The sequence below is a fragment of the Prionailurus bengalensis genome, chromosome B4, assembly GCF_016509475.1.
Source record: "Prionailurus bengalensis isolate Pbe53 chromosome B4, Fcat_Pben_1.1_paternal_pri, whole genome shotgun sequence".
Taxonomy (NCBI): Eukaryota; Metazoa; Chordata; class Mammalia; order Carnivora; family Felidae; genus Prionailurus; species Prionailurus bengalensis.
This window is the reverse complement of record NC_057358.1, coordinates 103,579,985-103,600,074: the sequence shown is the minus strand read 5'-3', so window position 1 is coordinate 103,600,074 and position 20,090 is coordinate 103,579,985. Positions and strand designations below refer to the sequence as shown.

General features: G+C 35.5%; 1 protein-coding gene across 1 annotated transcript in view; it reads right to left on the bottom strand.

The window, feature by feature from the left end:
- The window catches only part of PTPRQ (protein tyrosine phosphatase receptor type Q), a 238,357-nt gene that overhangs the window by 173,800 nt on the left and 44,467 nt on the right, over positions 1-20,090 (bottom strand). The window contains 6 exon segments of the mRNA XM_043564288.1: positions 3,273-3,554; positions 3,694-3,801; positions 4,609-4,788; positions 4,894-5,055; positions 6,353-6,530; positions 16,014-16,186. Coding sequence (XP_043420223.1) covers positions 3,273-3,554; positions 3,694-3,801; positions 4,609-4,788; positions 4,894-5,055; positions 6,353-6,530; positions 16,014-16,186 — 1,083 coding nt within the window.

The window sequence follows — 20,090 nt, the reverse complement described above, 5'->3', positions numbered from 1 at the left end:
GTGTAAAATAGATAATTCATGAATAAAAAGTAATTGTTACAAACAGTTGGAATAAGCTAAATCTATTTAAAAAATAAAAATAAGAAACAAGTTTGTTCACAATGATCTGAAAAGAAGAAGTGGGAAGTTACCTTGAGTGTGCCTAAAAATTGTTTGGCATATACAGTTTTAACATTATATAGAAAAAATTTTAAATGCTATCCATTATAGAGTCCTATACAAAATTTTGATCAACATATAAGGTACTACCCATTAGTGGTCATTACCCCAAATCAGACATATTCAAGGCATTTTGTTAAAGGCTTAGTATAAAGTTATGTCTTAAAAAGGAAAGAGAATACACAGAGAACCTCAAAAGGTAATTTGTATGAGAACTTAAAGTTCTTTGTGTGATTACTGAACTCTGTGAAAAAACATGAATTGATTTTATTTGTTTGTCAACTGCACATACTTAACACACACACACATACACAAACACTCATGAGATCAAACGTATTGAGCTTTTCTGCTTGAACACAAGGGTATTTTACTTCTAGGCATTAGTAAACTCTGATTCCCCAATCCAGAGAAACATGTGAATAAATTATTTATTTCTTTTACCCAGCAGCATTAACATATTGCTAACTACATCCCTCAATTTCTCATGAAACAATATTGAAAAGAGAGTTCTTGTTTTTTTTATAATACCAGTAGAGGAAGAATTTATTTAATAAGAATAGGAAGCCTTGGTAACAGATAGACAGTTGTTCTTGATACATCTTGCTTCAAATGACACGTTGAGACTGCTCAAAATTTTAGCTTCCTCTTTTGCAAAAAGAGCTAAAACTGGTGTAGCAAACATACTACAGAAAAAGTCACTAATGTAGACTTCATTGTCCACCATTTCCATCTAGATGAAGAATGCAAAGACATCGAGAGTATCCTAACTCAGATCAGAGAGCTAGAAATTAGAAGCGTGGACATTGAACATTATGTCCTATTATTAGACCTGTTTTGCTTCTGAAGAGTCTAGTATCAAAATGACCCTTTACTCACCCAAATGGGTGAGCTAGTGAGCCGTGGTGTAAGTTATTTCCTTCTTTATTTTTCTCCCTCACTCTGGAGGCTTGAAATGATCAGCAAGCTTACTTCCAAGTCCCAACATTACTTCTCATCTACTCTGATTTTTGAGTCATTTCACTCAAGTATTTCTAGGTCTCCACATCTATGTATCTAGGGTTCTATGTATTTTTCTAAGATACATTCTAAAACTAATATTCTCACTTTTAACTACATGTCAAGTTAAATTCTTACATTCACTTAAGGTTTATTATCCCTGCCTTTGAATTAAGATCAGACAACAGATAATAAAATGAAAGTTAATTTTCCAATACTAAGTAAAAGATTGAATGCATGTAATAATTAGCAAACAACAACAAAAGATTATTGTATAGATAATCATTAAGATAAGATGTTCTTGATGCTGTGACCATTTAAGTAGTGAAGTATCTGATAAGCATTCGTGCATATAGTGATTGTTTAATATCATAACAGTAACTTTGAAACTTACTTTCCTTCCTCATCTTATGCAGAGCCCAAGCAGCAAAATACTACTGCCAACAGTTAACAGAGAGACCCTAGATATATTCTATAATTTAGCAACTTTATTGATGGCTTCTAAAACAGATTGTACCATGAAAGGAAATAGGCTTTCCAGTCTGACGAATTTGGGTTCCAATTCCAGCTTCATCACTTACCAGCTGGGTGACCTTAAGCAATTAAATATCCACCAATTAATTTTAACTTTAGGAGGTCAGAAATTCATTTTCCTTTACAGTGCTATATTCCCAGTAGGGCTTGGCATATTACAAATATTTACTGAAGAGATGAACCCTTCAGACCTGTTTTTCATTAGGCAATGAAGATAATAATATATTAATGCTTTATTATAGAATTAAAAAGGTAAATTTCATGAAAGCCAAAGGCAGAGCCCAATGCACTTTGCAGGTGTCTAAAATATGCTTGTTTCTTTCCTTGACCCAGTGTAAACTATAAAGCTAGATCAGGTAAAGAGGAGATTTTTTTTCTTAAAAAAAATACTTACTTTAGGTACAATATCTTTAATAAAAGCAATGAAACATGCCCATATACAGTTTAACATCAATTAGATTTCACCTTCAGGGATAACTCTTAAAGCTATAAAATGTTCCTTTCATTACTCTTTCATTTCTGCAATTACAACTATTGTCATTCTCTATGGGCTCTTTTGTGTCATCTCATTTTATTAATTTCAGTGACCAGTCTCAAGAAGGTGCTCGTGGTCAAAGATAAGTTGCTTTATTAGGTACCTAGATCCTCAAGGTTAGAGATGGGGCTGCACATATAGCATCTGGATGAACCATGTGAAATTGCTGATATTTGGCCATTTATGACCAATAGGAATAGTAATTCTACATGGTTCAATGAGTAACTATTCAATAAATATTTAATTTTTTAAAAGTAGGAACAAAACAGTAACTTTGCATTTAGTTATTAATTCTCAGCATAAATTACAGAGTTGGCTTAAGAGTGATGCTTCAATTATACAATTATAAACATAAAATAAACAAAAAACTAAGCCAATATATGATTTTAAACATAAAATAAACAATAAGCTAAGATCAGGCAAAATAGCAAATATGCTATTTGTACTTACATCACTGAAACTGAAACACAAGTGCATAATTCCTTGCTTCCATGATTTCCTTTAGAAGGGATACTCCCTCCCCTCAGCCCAGCGACTTTGATAACATCCATTCTACCCTACTCTTTAAGATCCAGGTCAAATGCTACCTCCTGGACAAGGCTTAACCAGGCATGAGCTTCCTGGCTCCCACTCTGCATCTCTTTCTATATATATACCTCATTGGCGCAGAGGAATCTATTCTTATAAGTGTGTCTCTACTTTTACCTAATTTGAAAGCATGTGGTTATTCAACTCCAATATACAGGTTCATTGGAAGAATCTTTGGTTTCTCAAGGTCTTTCATTTGAAAAACTCACTGGTACTATTTTGGAGTTCCTGTATATGTAAATCAGACTTTAAAATTTTACACAGTAAGCCTTTTCCCATACCTCACCAGAAAACAACAACAACAATAACAACAACAACAACAACAACAAAACAGATAAATTTCTGGGTTATACAAAAAGAATAGGAAATTTTATGTTATTTAAAATATAAACAATATGACAATTGTCAGCCATGTTTATTTCATTACTATGTATTATTAAACAACAAACAAAAAACTTACCAGTCTCAGAAGTCCTTACAGAGAGGAAAGAAGACAACTGATTGCCATGACCAAATCTGGTATACGACCTGACAGAGATGTTATAGAGGGTGTAAGGTTTTAAGTCCTTTAGAATTATGTTTGTGGTTGAGGTGTTCTTCATAAACAAGGTATCCCTATTTTTATAGAGCACTTCATAAGCAACAATAATCCCATTAGGTTTCTCAGGAGGTGACCACTTCAAATTTATTTCACTTGCAGTAACATCAATAACTTTAACATCTTGAGGTGACGATTCTGGTTCTGGAGGATGAAAACAAAATTTTAAATACATGTATTCTTTCATGCTTATTGCTTCAGACACTAAAGACAGACAGTAGATGTCAGTAAGCATGCAAAACCACTAGTTACTTTTTATTAAAATTGCACCTGAAATTCTTACCATCTTCTGGAGTTCTCACAAAGATGTCATTTTCTTCAGACAAAGAACTTTCTCCAACATGGGTTGAGGCAGCCACTCTCATTTTATATTTTGTGTATTTCTTTAACCCTATAATGACAACAGGTAATTTGTTCAAAGACTGTGAAATAAAATTCTTATTTTAGGGCCATCTGACATAGGACTAGTGAAAATAATTTATTTGGGAGACTGGCTCTCCAAGTCAGTTTCCTTATAATCCCATTCTCCCCAAATTCCTTGGGCTTGAGGGTATTTCCACGTTGGTGGTATTTTAGTTCTTTCCTCAATATTAGGGCAATGATCTGAAGCTGAACAATTATTTTTGGCACATTGCAAGGACTGTGTTGACTTGGCACAAACATTATGTCAGGTGAGTTCCTTCAGGTGAGTTCATTCATTCAAGGTTGTAACACTTCATTTCGATGTAACAGATATAAAGTTCCCCGTGTTTAAAATTTTTTTTAACGTTTATTTATTTTTGAGACAGAGAGACACAGAGCATGAACAGGGGAGGGGCAGAGAGAGAGGGAGACACAGAATCTGAAATAGGCTCCAGGCTCTGAGCTGTCAGCACAGAGCCCGATGCGGGCTGAGGTGAGATCGTGACCTGAGCTGAAGTCGGACGTTTAACCGACTAAGCCACCCAGGCACCCCTAAAGTTCCCTGTGTTAAACATATACCTATGATACTTGTAACCTGATGATGTCATTTCTTTGCAGATAAATATAGATAAAGAAAACCATCTAATCAAGTTACTCATGCACGTATTTTTCAAGATATCCACGGCAGCACAGCACAACGAAGTCTGAAATGATGCAGCATGTGTCCGGCAGTGTTCGAGGCAGAAAGATGCATATTTTCATCAGAACAGGAATGTTTTAAAAAAGATTGTTCTACCTGTTATGAGAAAGCTGTTTTCTGTGGTGGTCATCTGGAATGCTCTGTTTGTATCCAGTTCCATTGCATAAATTGTATAATGAGTTATTTTTCCATTGGGATATTCTGGAGGATCCCAATATAACAAAATAGATGAAGAACTAATATTTTTATAGTTTATAATTTGAATGGAGCTTGGCACTTGTAAAGAAGAATGAACAATTAATGTGAATGAAAGAAAAAAAGTATTATAATGTGTAAGAGCAATATTTGTAGGTAATTATTTCAAAGGAAATACATTCTTACCTTGCTCATGTGTCCTAACATTAAGAACCGTTGGTGGTCCTTCTCCCATGATGGTGAAAGCAGATACACTAATCATGTGCTCAGTGAAAGGTACAAGTCTTCTGATAACATAAGACAGCTGCTCAGCAGAAACGTCAGTGATATACAGATTCCTTGCAGTTCCTATTTGAAATCAGTTTTAAAAAATTATGATCAAAATTATGTTTCCTCACAGAGTGAAATCTTAAACTTGATTTCACATTCGCCATTAATTTCTTCGTGTACTCCTTTAAATGAAATAATAACAATATGTATAAATAATAAACATGCATAATTAATAATAAATACATCCTGGAATATGAGATTAATGAGAAAACAAAACCTTCTCAAAGGGACGGGCTAGCGATTTTATTAAATGAAAGACTAGGTAATATAACAAATTAAAATGTTATAAGCCAATGGTATGTAGCAAGTGAATGTTATAGAAATGAGACTTTTATTTGGACTTAAAGATCTCCATACCTTTATTAAAGCCCATGGAGCTATAAAGCAAGCATGCTTGGGTAACTGACACATAAATATGTCTGAATAAGGATTTCAAGTAATGTTATTTTTTTTATTAAGAACATATGCTTCCAACAATGTTAAATAAAAATTAGGCCAAACAAGGTACTCAAGGAAACGTCTGTATCAGAAATTGTAGGCTTCTTAATTTTTAGTGTTGCTCATCTTTGCACAGGAAAAAAATGGATCAGTAAATGAAAAAACACATATTGAATGTAATGTGACATAGTTGACTAATTATTCCATCAGCAAAATAACATCTCTAATTTGGAATGAAACAACTAAACAGAAAAAAAGGCAATGAGAAAAATGTTCTTCTAACTTAGCATTTTAGAGTGACCAGAGGGTCATTCAGATCTGTGTTGTGTAACCAAATATTTTTAATTTGCTATTTATGACATTCTTCTTTTAGAAACAGTAAGATCCATTGACCCTGACAAGCAAGTGTATATACTAATGACATCACCACGTCATTGGGGTCACCTACACCTGTTTATCACCCCATGCACTAGGTTGTAACTTTCTGACCTATTTACCTTTAGTGACATTTGAAAACCTATTAGTCAAAAGCTGCAGAGAGTGTGAGGCCTGTAAATGATTTGAAGATATGTTAATCCCTCCCCATCACACCTGCTTTGGCAACTGTAATAACTGATTGTCTATGCAGCTTGGCCAAAGACTCTAGGGTGCTACTTTCTCTAGGAGGAAGGTCAAATGGGTTAGGAGGGGCCAGTTCCTGCCTGTGTGGCATATCCATTTGCTGCATGAGGTTATCCAACAGTTGAAGAAGAAAAAAATCTGACTCTAGCCCGTGAACCATTAATAATTTGGTTGAACTCTAAGCTAAGGTTCATATCTGTGCTAGCTAGTACTGGGGCATTGAAAATGCTTCAACGAACATAAAAATTGTACCTACCAACTGTCGAATGCTGGTCTTCAGCTCTGTTCCTCACAGGAAAGTTATGTGGATGACTGTTATATATAGCTGAAGCAAGCGAGTACAGGTCTGAAGATATCTCTGCTGAACCCTCAAATAATTCTGCCATTGACTCTACTATGTTCACAGTTTCTGGAGCCATGGGATCATTTATATACTGTAATTAAAGACAGACATTTACAATGACCATTTGTAACAGCTACACTTAATAGCTGTTATTAAGCTACACTTAAATACTTCACTCAAATATTTAGTTAAAAAAAACTAGTAACTTTGGAATCACACTTTGCAAAAAGATAATATTATTTCCATGACTACTGTCTCCATTACATTCCCAGATTTCATTCTAAAGCTACTAAATTCCTGCATCATTTTGACACATTCTCATCACTCCATTATCTTAAGAGATCAATGCCATATTTTTGAATGAAGGAGATACTTGTTTCTGATTGGAGTTAGTTACTTTATTATAAAATTAGACATCCTCATACAAAGGTTTCATAACTAGACTATTTTAAAACTATCCACCTTCAAAACTAAGTGTTTTAGGCATACTGCCTTATTAAAATATGTTTTGCTTGTCTGTGTGTTCTCATTTGTATATGAGGCATAAGAGGCCTGCATGCCTGCTTGATACATCAATAATGGTAATTTATCTATCATCAATTGAAGTTATAGACAAGAACAGAGCTGCATGGTAATAGCTTTTAAACAGCCTATCCAGGGGCGCCTGGGTGGCGCAGTCGGTTAAGCGTCCGACTTCAGCCAGGTCACGATCTTGCGGTCCGTGGGTTCGAGCCCCGCGTCAGGCTCTGGGCTGATGGCCCAGAGCCTGGAGCCTGCTTCGATTCTGTGTCTCTCTCTCTCTCTGCCCCTCCCCCGTTCATGCTCTGTCTCTCTCTGTCCCAAAAATAAATAAACGTTGAAAAAAAAATTAAAAAAAAAAAAGACTATTTAATCAGCCTATCCAAGGCTCTCGACCTAACGAATATTTTAAGTACCTGCAATTGCTCCTGGATCCCATAATGTAATTCACACATGTCAAGTTCACCAAAGTAACAGACATTGAAGTGAAAATATCAGGGCACATTACAGATAGATACAGTAGGAGTGTCTATTTGGATAGCAAGGTGACTCTCTCCCTTCGCCTTCCCAACACAGCATAACTAATTGAAGAAAGGGTATTTGGGCCAAATAGAATTAGGTATTTTGTGTAGTTTTTCAACCTTGAAAATAAGACTAAACATTAATCGAAGTAAATGTTGCCTTAAGAAACTTAACAACCAAATGAATTGTGTAGACTCTGAATTCTAATTCGTATATATACATATATACATAAATACATATATACGTATATATACATACCAACATAGGCTTTGAAGACAATCAGGGAAATTTGAATATGTTCTAGATATTAGATGATACCAAGATATATTAGTAATTCTGATATTTGTGGGGATGGAATCACTGTATGAACCAAAATGTCCATGACTTTTAGAGATTTGTTCTTAGTTAGGCATGGAGGAACAAAATGAAGTCTGGAATTTATCTTAAAATATATCCAAGCAACAGCAACAATAGGAAACAGCTGACACAAGAATGGCAGGATGTTAATTACTGAATCCAGGTGATGGGCAAATAGGGAGTTACTACATTCTCTACTTATATCTGTTCAAAATTTCCCAAGATAAAATCATTTTGAAAAAATAGAAAACACTGCAAGAACTACCCACTTTTGGTCTATTCCCTTTCAAGTTCTGCTTCAAAGCTAACCTCAAAAACCCATTTTGAAAAAAAAGAAAATTATTTTATTCTTTCCCAACTCCATGCTCTTGTACCCTCAAAATTAATAATACATATAAAGGTTTTATTTATGTCTAACTTTTGGTAAACCTGTCTGTTAATTATCTTACTTTTGGGGGGGTATCTTTATCCTAGAGCTAAAAACAGGGTTTTTACTCCTAAATAACATCAATACTTAGTATTTAAAAAAAGTAAGAGGTGCTCAGGAAAAATCTCAAGAAGGCAAGGAACTTTTAGGCAGTTTGTGTAATCATCTACAAAGACAGGCCGTTTAAATATAACTTTTCTGAGAGAGAAAAGAATGGAGAAAAGATCTAAGGAAAGCTAGTTCTCCAAATGATATTTATAAAATAAAATTATCTAAATTTTGTTACATTCTTAGCCAGAAAAATATTGTGATGAAAAGCAGGGGGACACCTATAGGATCTATTCTAAAAATGTTGTGATAAAGAACTCTGGATAGGGAACTCTATACTGGACAAGTTAAAGGTCTTCTATCTTCCAACGGCTCACTTCAGCTCTGCCTCCACAGGGAAATCAGGAAGGGCATGAATCACAAACACATAATTCAGAGATGCTCTGGTATTCCAGTCAATAGTTTATGCCTGAACCACACAGCTGTTTCCACTATCAATCAGTCACTCTTTGAGAATCTATTGTATACAAAGGACTGCAGAAGGTACAATGAGGTAGTACAAACAATTTTCCCGTGAACTATAATTTTGCATTCAATCTCCCAATATTTTATACTCCATGTCAGATAAATTATTGAAAGTTAAGCCATAGCATCCCATCAATTAGCTAAGTTAATCATCTCTGTTGACAAATGCCATTTCAATGTAAGAGCTGACCTCAATAATTCTGTCTGAATTTCTCCCAAATTCTGGTATTCTGGAAAGTCCCTTCCTAACTAGGGCAATGATTTGAACATCAGTTTTGTAACAACCCAGAATGTTATTAGTTATCACTGAGAGGGCCATGCCATGAATATTTCTCACACTTCGCCTTTTTAAAAAGGCATTTGATATTGGGTTTTAAAAAGGATGAAAAAAATATTTTATGGGCAAAAATTATGGGAAAGAACTAGAACTTAAGACAGTAACTGGAAGGGGCTAAAGTGGAGATGAGGGAAATGGAAGGGAAAAGAGGCCCACTGCAACTCTGAAAGGTTTTAGACTCGTTGAGTTAGTCCAGGGCTCTCAACCTCAGCACTACTGACAGTCTGTGTTAAATAATTTTTGTTGTTGTTGTAGGAAGTTTAGCCGCATCCTTGGTCCCCACCCACTGGAAGCATCTCCCCAATTGTGACAAAGAAAAATGTCCCCAGGAATTGCCAACTGGATAGCAAAAATCTCCCCTGGTTGAGCACAACAGTTAGAGAATGTCACAGTTCATCAACATGAAAGGCCTCTCATATGCTACCCAGGAATCCTTGGAATTTATGTGAAAGAAGTAGAAGTTCTTTGGAGTTAAATTCCTAATCCATCTGTATAAACCAACCTGATTCTACATGTAATAACCTTCATTACAGCTAATGTGATTTTATTTTTTTAATCTCTATTATATCTATCAATTTAGACTCACTAAAAGTCTACTGGATTGAATTAATGAAATGTTTGACTTATTCTTAAGAAATGCTTCTATATTTTATTATAGACTATAACATGATTTATGCTATCTGTTATTAAGCTGTGGCAAAAAGAAAGGTTTGCAATTAGCATGTGTTTGGAAATCTAATGGGTATTTTATGTTATTTGGGCGACAAATTCTTAAAGCTTAATTCTGTTTCTGTTCCTAATGGTCAACAAAGTAAACTTTATCTCAAGCATTCCTAAACTACTCTTGAGTCCTGTCAGCTTCATTCTGTAGCAATTGATAAAGCATTCAGCTGGCTTTCTTCTCAGGTTCACGAATGACAAATATTGATATAATTGTGAAACACATCAGATGAAAAGATGTATCTGTATGAATCGCAGAAATTTGTAACACTAGGCAGTAAAATGGTATCTTTGGGGAAAAATTGCCCCAGGATTATACCAGAAGAACAAGTACAGGATGAGATCTGAGTGTGAAATTCAACTTAAGAGTAGTCCATGGAGAGATGACTTTAGGGTTTTACAGACTTCAGTCTAAGTGGAATGAGCCTTACAAAGAAATTAATTTTATTCTTTGCATTGATATAAGTGGGAAATGAACATTAAAGAAGAAAATAGTTCTTCTCAATTTGGATCTAATCAAATTACATATGGAATACTGTGTTCAGCTGATTAAGAGACTCATTGACAAACTGGAAAATATACACAGGAGACTAATCAATAATATGAAGGATCTAGAAATCATAGCTGATGAGAAACTGAGGAGGTTAATCCTTAGGGAAAGCATGGCCATCATCTTCAAATGATAAAAAATGAAATCATTGTATATTGCTGTTACTACTACAAAGACTAACATTGAAAACTATCAAATACAGTGCTAAGTAGTTTCACCCATGTGATATCACTTCATTATAGCCCAAAGAGTTAGGTATTAAGAACTCCAGGGGCGCCTGGGTGGCTCAGTCGGTTAAGCGTCCGACTTCGGCTCAGGTCATGATCTCGCAGTCTGTGAGTTCGAGCCCCGCGTCGGGCACTGTGCTGACAGCTCAGTGCCTGGGGCTTGCTTCAGATTCTGTGTCTCCCTCTCTCTCTGCCCCTTCCCTGCTCATGCTCTGTCTCTCTCTGTCTCAAAAATAAATAAAAACTTATAAAAATTAAAAAAAAAAGAACTCCATTTTACAGTCGCCTGTTCAAGTTCACAACACTAGTCACAACAGAGGTAGGATTGAAACACATTTCCCTAGTTCCAAATGCCAAGCTCAAAGGCACTATAATCTACCATGTGGGTCTAGAGAGGAGACATGGGACAAACTGGTAAACATTAGAAGACAAATAGTTCCATTCAAACCAGGTAAAGAATAGGATAGTTTCTTATTCATCTGTTTATCTTCTGACCTAACAGACTGCCGGGAACTGTATAATTACTTAATAAATACATGCCTGAGAGGCCATAAAGAAGAATATTTTAAAGTTCATTGAAGAGGAGTTGATTCTGTGGTAGCAAGTACCTTATTATCAGAGTTCATCAAATATTTTAGCAGAGGCTGTATTCCCAATGATATATTAACTATATTATACATGAGATTCATATATAAATTTGGAAGTTTAAATAAAAGTCTTCAAACACTGAGATTAAATTTTCTAGTATATTTTTCAAGTATTTGCTTAAATAATTGAAAGTAAAATCTTATACATGTTTCAGCATGTTTCAATAACCGCTATTTATTAAGAAACAAACAAACCATTAGAGGACACTGGAAAAATAATTTCAATAAGGGTAATGAGATCAGATGAAGCCTAGCATAAGATGATTATAAGTTAATACTTCTTAAGTTTCATCATCATGATATACACAATATACATCATGATATACACATGGTGTTTACTTCTACAATCACTAAATAATATTCTTATACTGCTCTGTTAAGACTCAATTATTTCAGATAGTATCTATTGACTTTCTGCTATGATACTGAGGAGTTAGATTTCTTAAATAGATATGTACTTGCCCCATCTGTTCTCAAGTCTTATTTGGTTATATCTCTAATTTAAGTAATATATTAAAATCTGGAAGGATTATTCTAATAGATTTGTGAAATATAAAATAGTTGGCTGGGAGACTGTGGTGGACAGTCTCTCAGGTGGTCCTCCTATTATCCCTACCTCCTGCTATTCATGCATTTGTATAATCCCCTCCTGTTGCAAGGGAGGGATGATTTTCATCTAACCAATGGAATAAGGCAAAGGAGAGAGGATAGCATTCCCATGATTATATTACACTATATTACACTATATAGATTCTGCTTGCTGGCATAATGAAGTAGATGGCCATGTTGTGACAATCCTTGTGGCAAAACTGTGGGAGGCCTCTACAAGCTGGAATTAAGTCTAGTCTCCAGTCAAAGAGCCAACAAGAAGCTGAGGCCCTAGTTCTGTAGTCACAAGGAAATTAAATCTGCTGAAACTCTGTATGAGCCTGGAAATGGCTTCTTCCCAGTCAAGCCACCAGATGAGAACACAGCACAATCAGCCCTTGATTGCAGCATTGTGAGACCCTAAGTAGAGAATCCATCTAAGCTGTTTGGATTTTTGACCCACAGAAACCATGAGATAATAAATAAATTAGTTGTCTTAAGTTTATAGCAAATTGTTACACAACAATTACATTTGTGGCAAATTGTTATACAATAATGGAAAACTAATGTAGTAAGGTAACAACAGTCCAGGCCAGAGAGTATGCAATCCTGAGCTGGGGTGGAGACACAGTAATGAAATACCATACACGAAGGTCACCCTTTGGAGGTAATAATAACTGGCTTAACATTGAATGACTATTGAATGCTAAGTATAACCAAAGTCAGAGGTAGCCCCCTGGTTTTGAGTCTTTATGACAGAGAGGAGGATGGTGCCATGATCTGAAAAGAGAAATATCCTAAATGCTTAGACAATGACCTTCAGGTCAGAGATCTGTGGTGTAATCCAAGGGGTAAAGGAATCCTAAGCCTAGTTGTCTGCTATATAGGTTTCAAATTAGTCTCTCTCCAGGACTTGTTCTTGATAACTGAAACTATTAATTGCCTGGACAGACTTTCTTCTTATGTGTCTTGTGAAAACATTCATAGATCTCCATCACTGTCCCAGGATCTCTGTCTAGTATCTGTTCCTCACCTCAGCTTTGTCTCCTCCTTCTGATCATGAACCAGGCCACCATCCCCAAAAGGATTTTTGTTTTGTTTTGTTTTTATGAGGGGTAAATGAGTTTAGATGTGATAACCTCTGACAGAACCTCCCTAGAAATGGCTATAATTATGAATATAGTGTCAGAGAAAGATCAGAGTAGAAAGCAAGGCAAAGGAATAGTGCAGGTGGGAAGCTGTGATTAAAACTGTGAGATCATCAAAAGGTGTAATGAGGGACACCTGGGTGGCTGAGCTGGTTGAGCATCTGACTCTTAATTTCAGCTCACTTCATGATCTCACAGCACATTAGATCAAGTCCCACATGGAGCTCTGCACTGACAGTGCAAAGCCTGCTTGGAATTTTCTCTCTCCTTCTGTCTCTCTCTCTGCCTTTCCTCACCACCCCTTTCTCAAAATAAATAAATAAACTTTAAAAAAATGTGTAATGAGATGGCTGAAAACAGAACTGTCTGGAATACCTTTATAGTGAAGGAGTTAAAAAATTATAGGAGAACTAGCTTTTTCTTTTTTTTTTTTTTCATTAAACAAGACCAAAGTTTTACAAAGTTACAGCATATGAAAGTGGAGGAAGCATGAGGGAGAAAAAAGTAAAAAGCTGGAGCCTGGGAGGACAGAAAGATGGATTTTGGAGAAGACAAGGAAGATGGGGACACTTAAAAATATACAACCACCTTATTTGACACTTAGATGTCACTGGTGAGTTCTAACAAGATTTCAGGGATTTAAGAGAATTCTTGTGAAAGGGTGTGGAGGCCATACTTTGAAAAGTCAGAATGAATGAAAGGAAAGAGTCCTTATCCTGTATCAAGGTCAAGAAAAAAGGATAATAAATGAACACATTAAACTAGAGATTGCATCTTTTATCTCCTTTACTTCTCACCCTGTAAGGTGGGTGTATAAGCCCTGCTTTTAAAATGAGGGCACCACATCTCCAAAATTTGACTTGTCCAAGGTTATAGAGTTAGAAAAGGGAGAGCCAGGACTAGGACCCAAGTCAGTTGGGATTTAGAGTCTCTGCTACATCAACTTCCTGAAAGATGAACCCAAACACCAGTCACATGGGAGAGCCAAAATACCAATAATGGGCCTGATCTAATAAAGAAAGATACCATCATAGAAATAAGGAGAAGTGTTATGTTTCCTTTTATTGAGAGAGGATAAGGAAGCTAATAATGAATGTCAAATGGGGTGAAAGCTTCAATGCCATCGTTAATAACCACAACAGGTCACAATTATGTAGCATAGCACTTACCATATGCCAGGTATAGTTCTACCTCTTTTATGCACATTAACCTACTAAGTAATTATTAATACCTTTGTCATAGGGACTCTTATAATCTCTATCTTTGAGAAGAACAAACTGTACAGATCAGAAGGGTCAGGCCAACTTTCCTAAGGTTAAACTAGCCATGATGGCAAAACAAAGCTTTAAACCCAAGCATTCTGTCTCCTAGGTCCATGCTCTCAATCTCTCTACTGTGGAGCCCGTTAAGTGACCAGGATATAAACCCAGATTTATATGACCCCAAAGCTCATGTCCTTTTCCGTATATCACAGGGATTACAAGCTATGTCAACAGAGACAGAATCACAAAGAAGCCTTTCTAGAACGTCTTAGCTTCAAGAGAAAAACAGGTGTGGCTGGCTATTCAACAGATGTCATTAACAGAAGTGGGAGAGCTGTCACCCAGTCCCAAAACAGCTAACTATCTAATTTAAGACTATCTTAGCAGGAGCAAAGGTTTAAACTTTGCCCTTCGTCTGAGTTGTCAACTAGAGTATTAAAGAAAGTATAACTCACATCTTTTGCACACAGAAAAGGAGTAAACATAGGATTGAATTTTAATCCTGGGCTGGAGATGGTGAATAATTTGGAGCAATAAATCCTGGGCAGCCAGAGTGCATTGAGAACATAGTAACATCAATTTTCAAGTAGGTACGAGAAGTGGAAGAAGGCTGAGACTAGAAATAGAGAGGACAATATGTATGGGGAAAAATAATAGCACAGAAAAAATAGCTAGAAAAAAAACAGTGATTCTGGACCAAAACAGTAGAAGCCAACTGCTGAATAGCCATCAGGTAGTGTCTGCAAGGCCCAGTGATTGCTGCACTCATTGGTACTAAGTACATTTATTTTTGTACCCATACCTGGATGTGACTAATCTGGAGGCTTAAACTCACAGGTGAATAGCTGGCTGGGTAAGGTAAATAAAGACAGGTAAGGGAAACCAGTGAGGCCTGTACTTCTAACCAAAAAAAAAGGGGTGGGGGATAAGACTTCCATTGTGAATAGTGGCAAACACATTGTCCTCTTATTTTATGTCTATGAATGATTTAATCTCCTTTATTTAGTCATTTACTTTCTTTAATCAAACATACTCTGTTTGGTTCTTTTTTTTTAATTTTTTACATTTATTTATTTGAAAGAGAGAGAGAGTGTGTGTGAGCAGGGGAAGGGCAGAGAGAGAGGGAGACACAGAATCCGAAGCAGGCTCCAGTCTCCGAGCTGTCAGCATAGAGCCCAACGTGGGGCTCGAACTCACATACTGTGAGTTCATGACCTGAAGTCTGATGCTTAACTGACTGAGCCACCCTGGTGCCCCTGAGAAAATTAGCTTCCAATGACTGAACAGGACAAGTCGTTTGTCAACAACAACTGCTAAATTACTGTGCCTTTCACTGGCAACCATTCCAAATTGCCAGCATAGCCTGGAAGGAGTGCTTAAATCATAACAGGAGTTTCTAAACAATTAGTTAACTGAATTACCATAATAATATTCACTTATGGAAGCTCCTTTAGTCCTGCTTAATTGCTCAATTAACATTTTATATGCTGAAAAAGAATAACAGCATTTAACTAATAATATATATTCTAAAAGGAAATATGGCCTCGCTAGATTATCAACATAGCCCAAATTTACTTCACTTTGTAACCATGATGCTTATCAAATATTTTGTGTTTGAATGCTGGAAACTTTTCCAAATTATGAGGGCTAGAACCAAAAGAAAGGGATCACCAAGAGGTGACATGAAAGTGCAATACCTCATCTTTTCCCGTGAGCAAAGTATTTTCCAAAATTACTCCTGTCTCTGAAACTAACACTTTGACTCGGTATTGGTTAATGATTCCATTTGGTTGTCGTGGTCTCTTCCAAGTAATTCTTATTTGTGTAGCTTCTACTTCTGCAACTTGTAAATCAAATATTGCACCTGGAACTAAAAAAATGAATAAAGAGGGAAACAGTTTAAAGTATATTATTAAATTTTAAAAATTCCTTAAGTTCTTAGCTCAAAATTTAAGATTCACAAGAAAGTCTATTAGAAAATAGACTAAATTTACTATTTATTAACAATTAAATATGTGTAAGATTCTTTAAAGACACAGGTAAAGTTGAATTTCTACATTTTGTTCTCAAAAATGTGTATAAAAATAGGATAATGTGGAACAATTTCCTCAAATTAAAATGTCATAATATTTGTTTGAAACATACTAATTAATAAAATAACTTCCCAAAGAAAGCTGTTTATGGATGATTAATGCACAGTAGAAACCTTGAAGGCTTTATAAAGATTATAATAACATATTGAAAAATAATATCCATAAGACTCTAAATGCAATGATATGTAGTGGGTAAATTCAATTAAGTTGCCTTTTAACTTTTTACTTGAGGTTGTTTGAAGAGTTGTTTGATTTTGGTCTGCTGGCTTTACAAATGAATTATGTGAGTTTCTAATTTTGGACTCCCTCACTCTTGCAGCAATTAAAAAAAAAAAAACAGAAACAAACTAATAAGTGGTTAAAATAAAGCACCAAGTACTTAAATTCTAGTTAGAAAGTGACCAAAAGTGCCATCCAGTAAACTCCCCAGTGCCACAGGAGTAATAGATCAAGGATAAAGATGCCCTTGGCTTTTGTCTACTTTTTGTTTATGGCTCCTTGTGTGATTATGAATAGCTAATTAACTCTTCCCCCAAGTTTGCTGATCTATAAAGTGATCTATAAATATAATTATGGAACCTTGAGTGAAAGGAATGTAAGGAACCTTGAATGAAATTTTCAGGAAAGAAAATAATACACCCCTTATGATCAATGTGGTAAAACATTGAATTCATTTCCCTAGCTGTTTCACATTAGTATAGTTTTAGCAAATACCATTTAGAACAGAGGCACATTAGGGGTATAATATAAATAGAGAATGGCCTTTTTTCCCTTTTAAGATAACAAAAAGGAACTGAAAATTAATGTCACAGCTCCCACAAATATTATTTAAAACTAGTGAATGTAATTATGTTTTACATTAACCATATAAGAAATGTATGAAGCTTTCATTCCATAGGCTTTTTATCCTTTGTCTCTATAAAGTAATCATTAAAAAAAACCTAGACATTGTACTAATGTAAATATTTCTAAATGTTTATAATGGTTAATGGCTAGATGGATGAGTGAGTCATTCTTGCCTCAGAGCATATTATTTGATTATTGCAACCAAGATTTTCATGTTCCGCCTGGTAGTAAAACTGGTGCTCAGAAAACTGGGAGATAAACATGAAATGGATACAACTGTATTTTGCTATTTTTTTTTTGTTTTTTAAGTTTATTTATTTATTTTGAGAGAGCCAGAGACAGCACGAGCAGGGGAGGGGCAGAGAGAGAATCCCAAGCAGGCTCCATGCTGCCAGTGCAGGGCCCAATTCAGGGCTCAAACCCACAAAGCTGCAAGATCATGACCCGAGCTGAAACCAAGAGTCGGACACGTAACTAACTGAGCCATCTAGAATTTGCTAATTCTTTGAATCCCCTTTTCCAAAAACATTTCAGTATATCTATATATAGAACGATAACTGTTTAGACTGATCTCCCCACAAAATTTCTAATCTGAAGGCAATACAGTTTGACCTTTCAAGGGTGGAGAAAGAGTTCTAGACTAGGACCCCATAATCACTGATTCACTCCATCATTCAACAGACTGAGCCCTCATCTGTTGGTCACTGTTCTAGGCACTTGAGGATAGAGAGAGAAATAAGATACATAAAACCTTTTGCACAAGTCACCTCTTTCATAAATTTCTTTTCATTAACGTATATCATCCCTAGAGCTTGTGTTTCTATCATATTTACCAATATATATTTTTTCAAAGACAGATAAACTTTCATGTATATGATGATTAATATATAAATATATATTATTTACATATAAATATTTCAATGTATATAAAATATACATATTTATTATATTATATATAATATATAAATAATATAGTATATAATCAAATGGAAGAATAGTAGCGGTTTCTTTATCTTCTAATTTATGATATTTTTCAATATAACTTAATAAGTATTGCTCAATTATACTAATGTCTAAAATTACAATTCAAGTAAAGATTAAGTGGTTCTATATTACCTTAAAAATGTACCCAAAACACGTATAAGAACAACTGTAAAGCTATCTTTCTCTCTCTCTTTTTTCAATGAAAGAAGAAAAAGCTTGGGGGATAAAGGAAATGGAGTAGACAACAGTATATCTTGTCCTTAGAAAGATACTTGATCTGTTACACCACAAATTCTTATGGGGAAACTAGAGAAGTATGGATTAGATCAAACTCCATTACTATTGATACCAAATTAACTAAAGAAAATCAAATACAGAAGGCAATTATTTGTGGTTCAGCATCAATTCTGAGGTGCTGTCCACAGTGATTACCTAAGAATCATTCTCAAGTCAATACATATATAAATTTTATTAATAAATGAGAAACACAATAGATGTATGAAGGGTAAATAATAATCCAAATGACTTGGAAGTTTTCTTTTTTTTTAAATTTTTTTTCAACGTTTTTTATTTATTTTTTGGGACAGAGAGAGACAGAGCATGAACGGGGGAGGGGCAGAGAGAGAGGGAGACACAGAATCGGAAACAGGCTCAGGCTCCAAGCCATCAGTCCAGAGCCTGACGCGGGGCTCGAACTCACGGACCGCGAGATCGTGACCTGGCTGAAGTCGGAGGCTTAACCTACTGCACCACCCAGGTGCCCCAACTTGGAAGTTTTCAAATGAAAAACTATTAGAAAAAATAAAATGGAGACAAATGGCACTGGGGCAAAGAAAATACATTAAAATAAATCTTGCCATTATTTAGCAAATTAATTACATTTTAATAAAGTTAATAAGTTTAAAATTTTTTAAAAATGTTTTTATTTTTTTTTTAATTTTTTTTTCAGTTTTCATATTTTTTTTATTTTTATTTATTTTTATTTATTTTTATTTTTTTTTTATGAAATTTATTGACAAATTGGTTTCCATACAACACCCAGTGCTCATCCCAAAAGGTGCCCTCCTCAATACCCATCACCCACCCTCTCCTCCCTCCCACCCCCCATCAACCCTCAGTTTGTTCTCAGTTTTTAACAGTCTCTTATGCTTTGGCTCTCTCCCATTCTAACCTCTTTTTTTTTTTTTCCTTCCCCTCCCCCATGGGTTCCTGTTCAGTTTCTCAGGATCCACATAAGAGTGAAACCATATGGTATCTGTCTTTCTCTGTATGGCTTATTTCACTTAGCATCACACTCTCCAGTTCCATCCACGTTGCTACAAAAGGCCATATTTCATTTTTTCTCATTGCCACGTAATATTCCATTGTGTATATAAACCACAATTTCTTTATCCATTCATCAGTTGATGGACATTTAGGCTCTTTCCATAATTTGGCTATTGTTGAGAGTGCTGCTATGAACATTGGGGTACAAGTGGCCCTATGCATCAGTACTCCTGTATCCCTTGGATAAATTCCTAGCACTGCTATTGCTGGGTCATAGGGTAGGTCTATTTTTAATTTTCTGAGGAACCTCCACACTGCTTTCCAGAGCGGCTGCACCAATTTGCATTCCCACCAACAGTGCAAGAGGATTCCCGTTTCTCCACATCCTCTCCAGCATCTATAGTCTCATGATTTGTTCATTTTGGCCACTCTGACTGGCGTGAGGTGATACCTGAGTGTGCTTTTGATTTGTATTTCCCTGATAAGGAGCGACGCTGAACATCTTTTCATGTGCCTGTTGGCCATCCGGATGTCTTCTTTAGAGAAGTGTCTATTCATGTTTTCTGCCCATTTCTTCACTGGGTT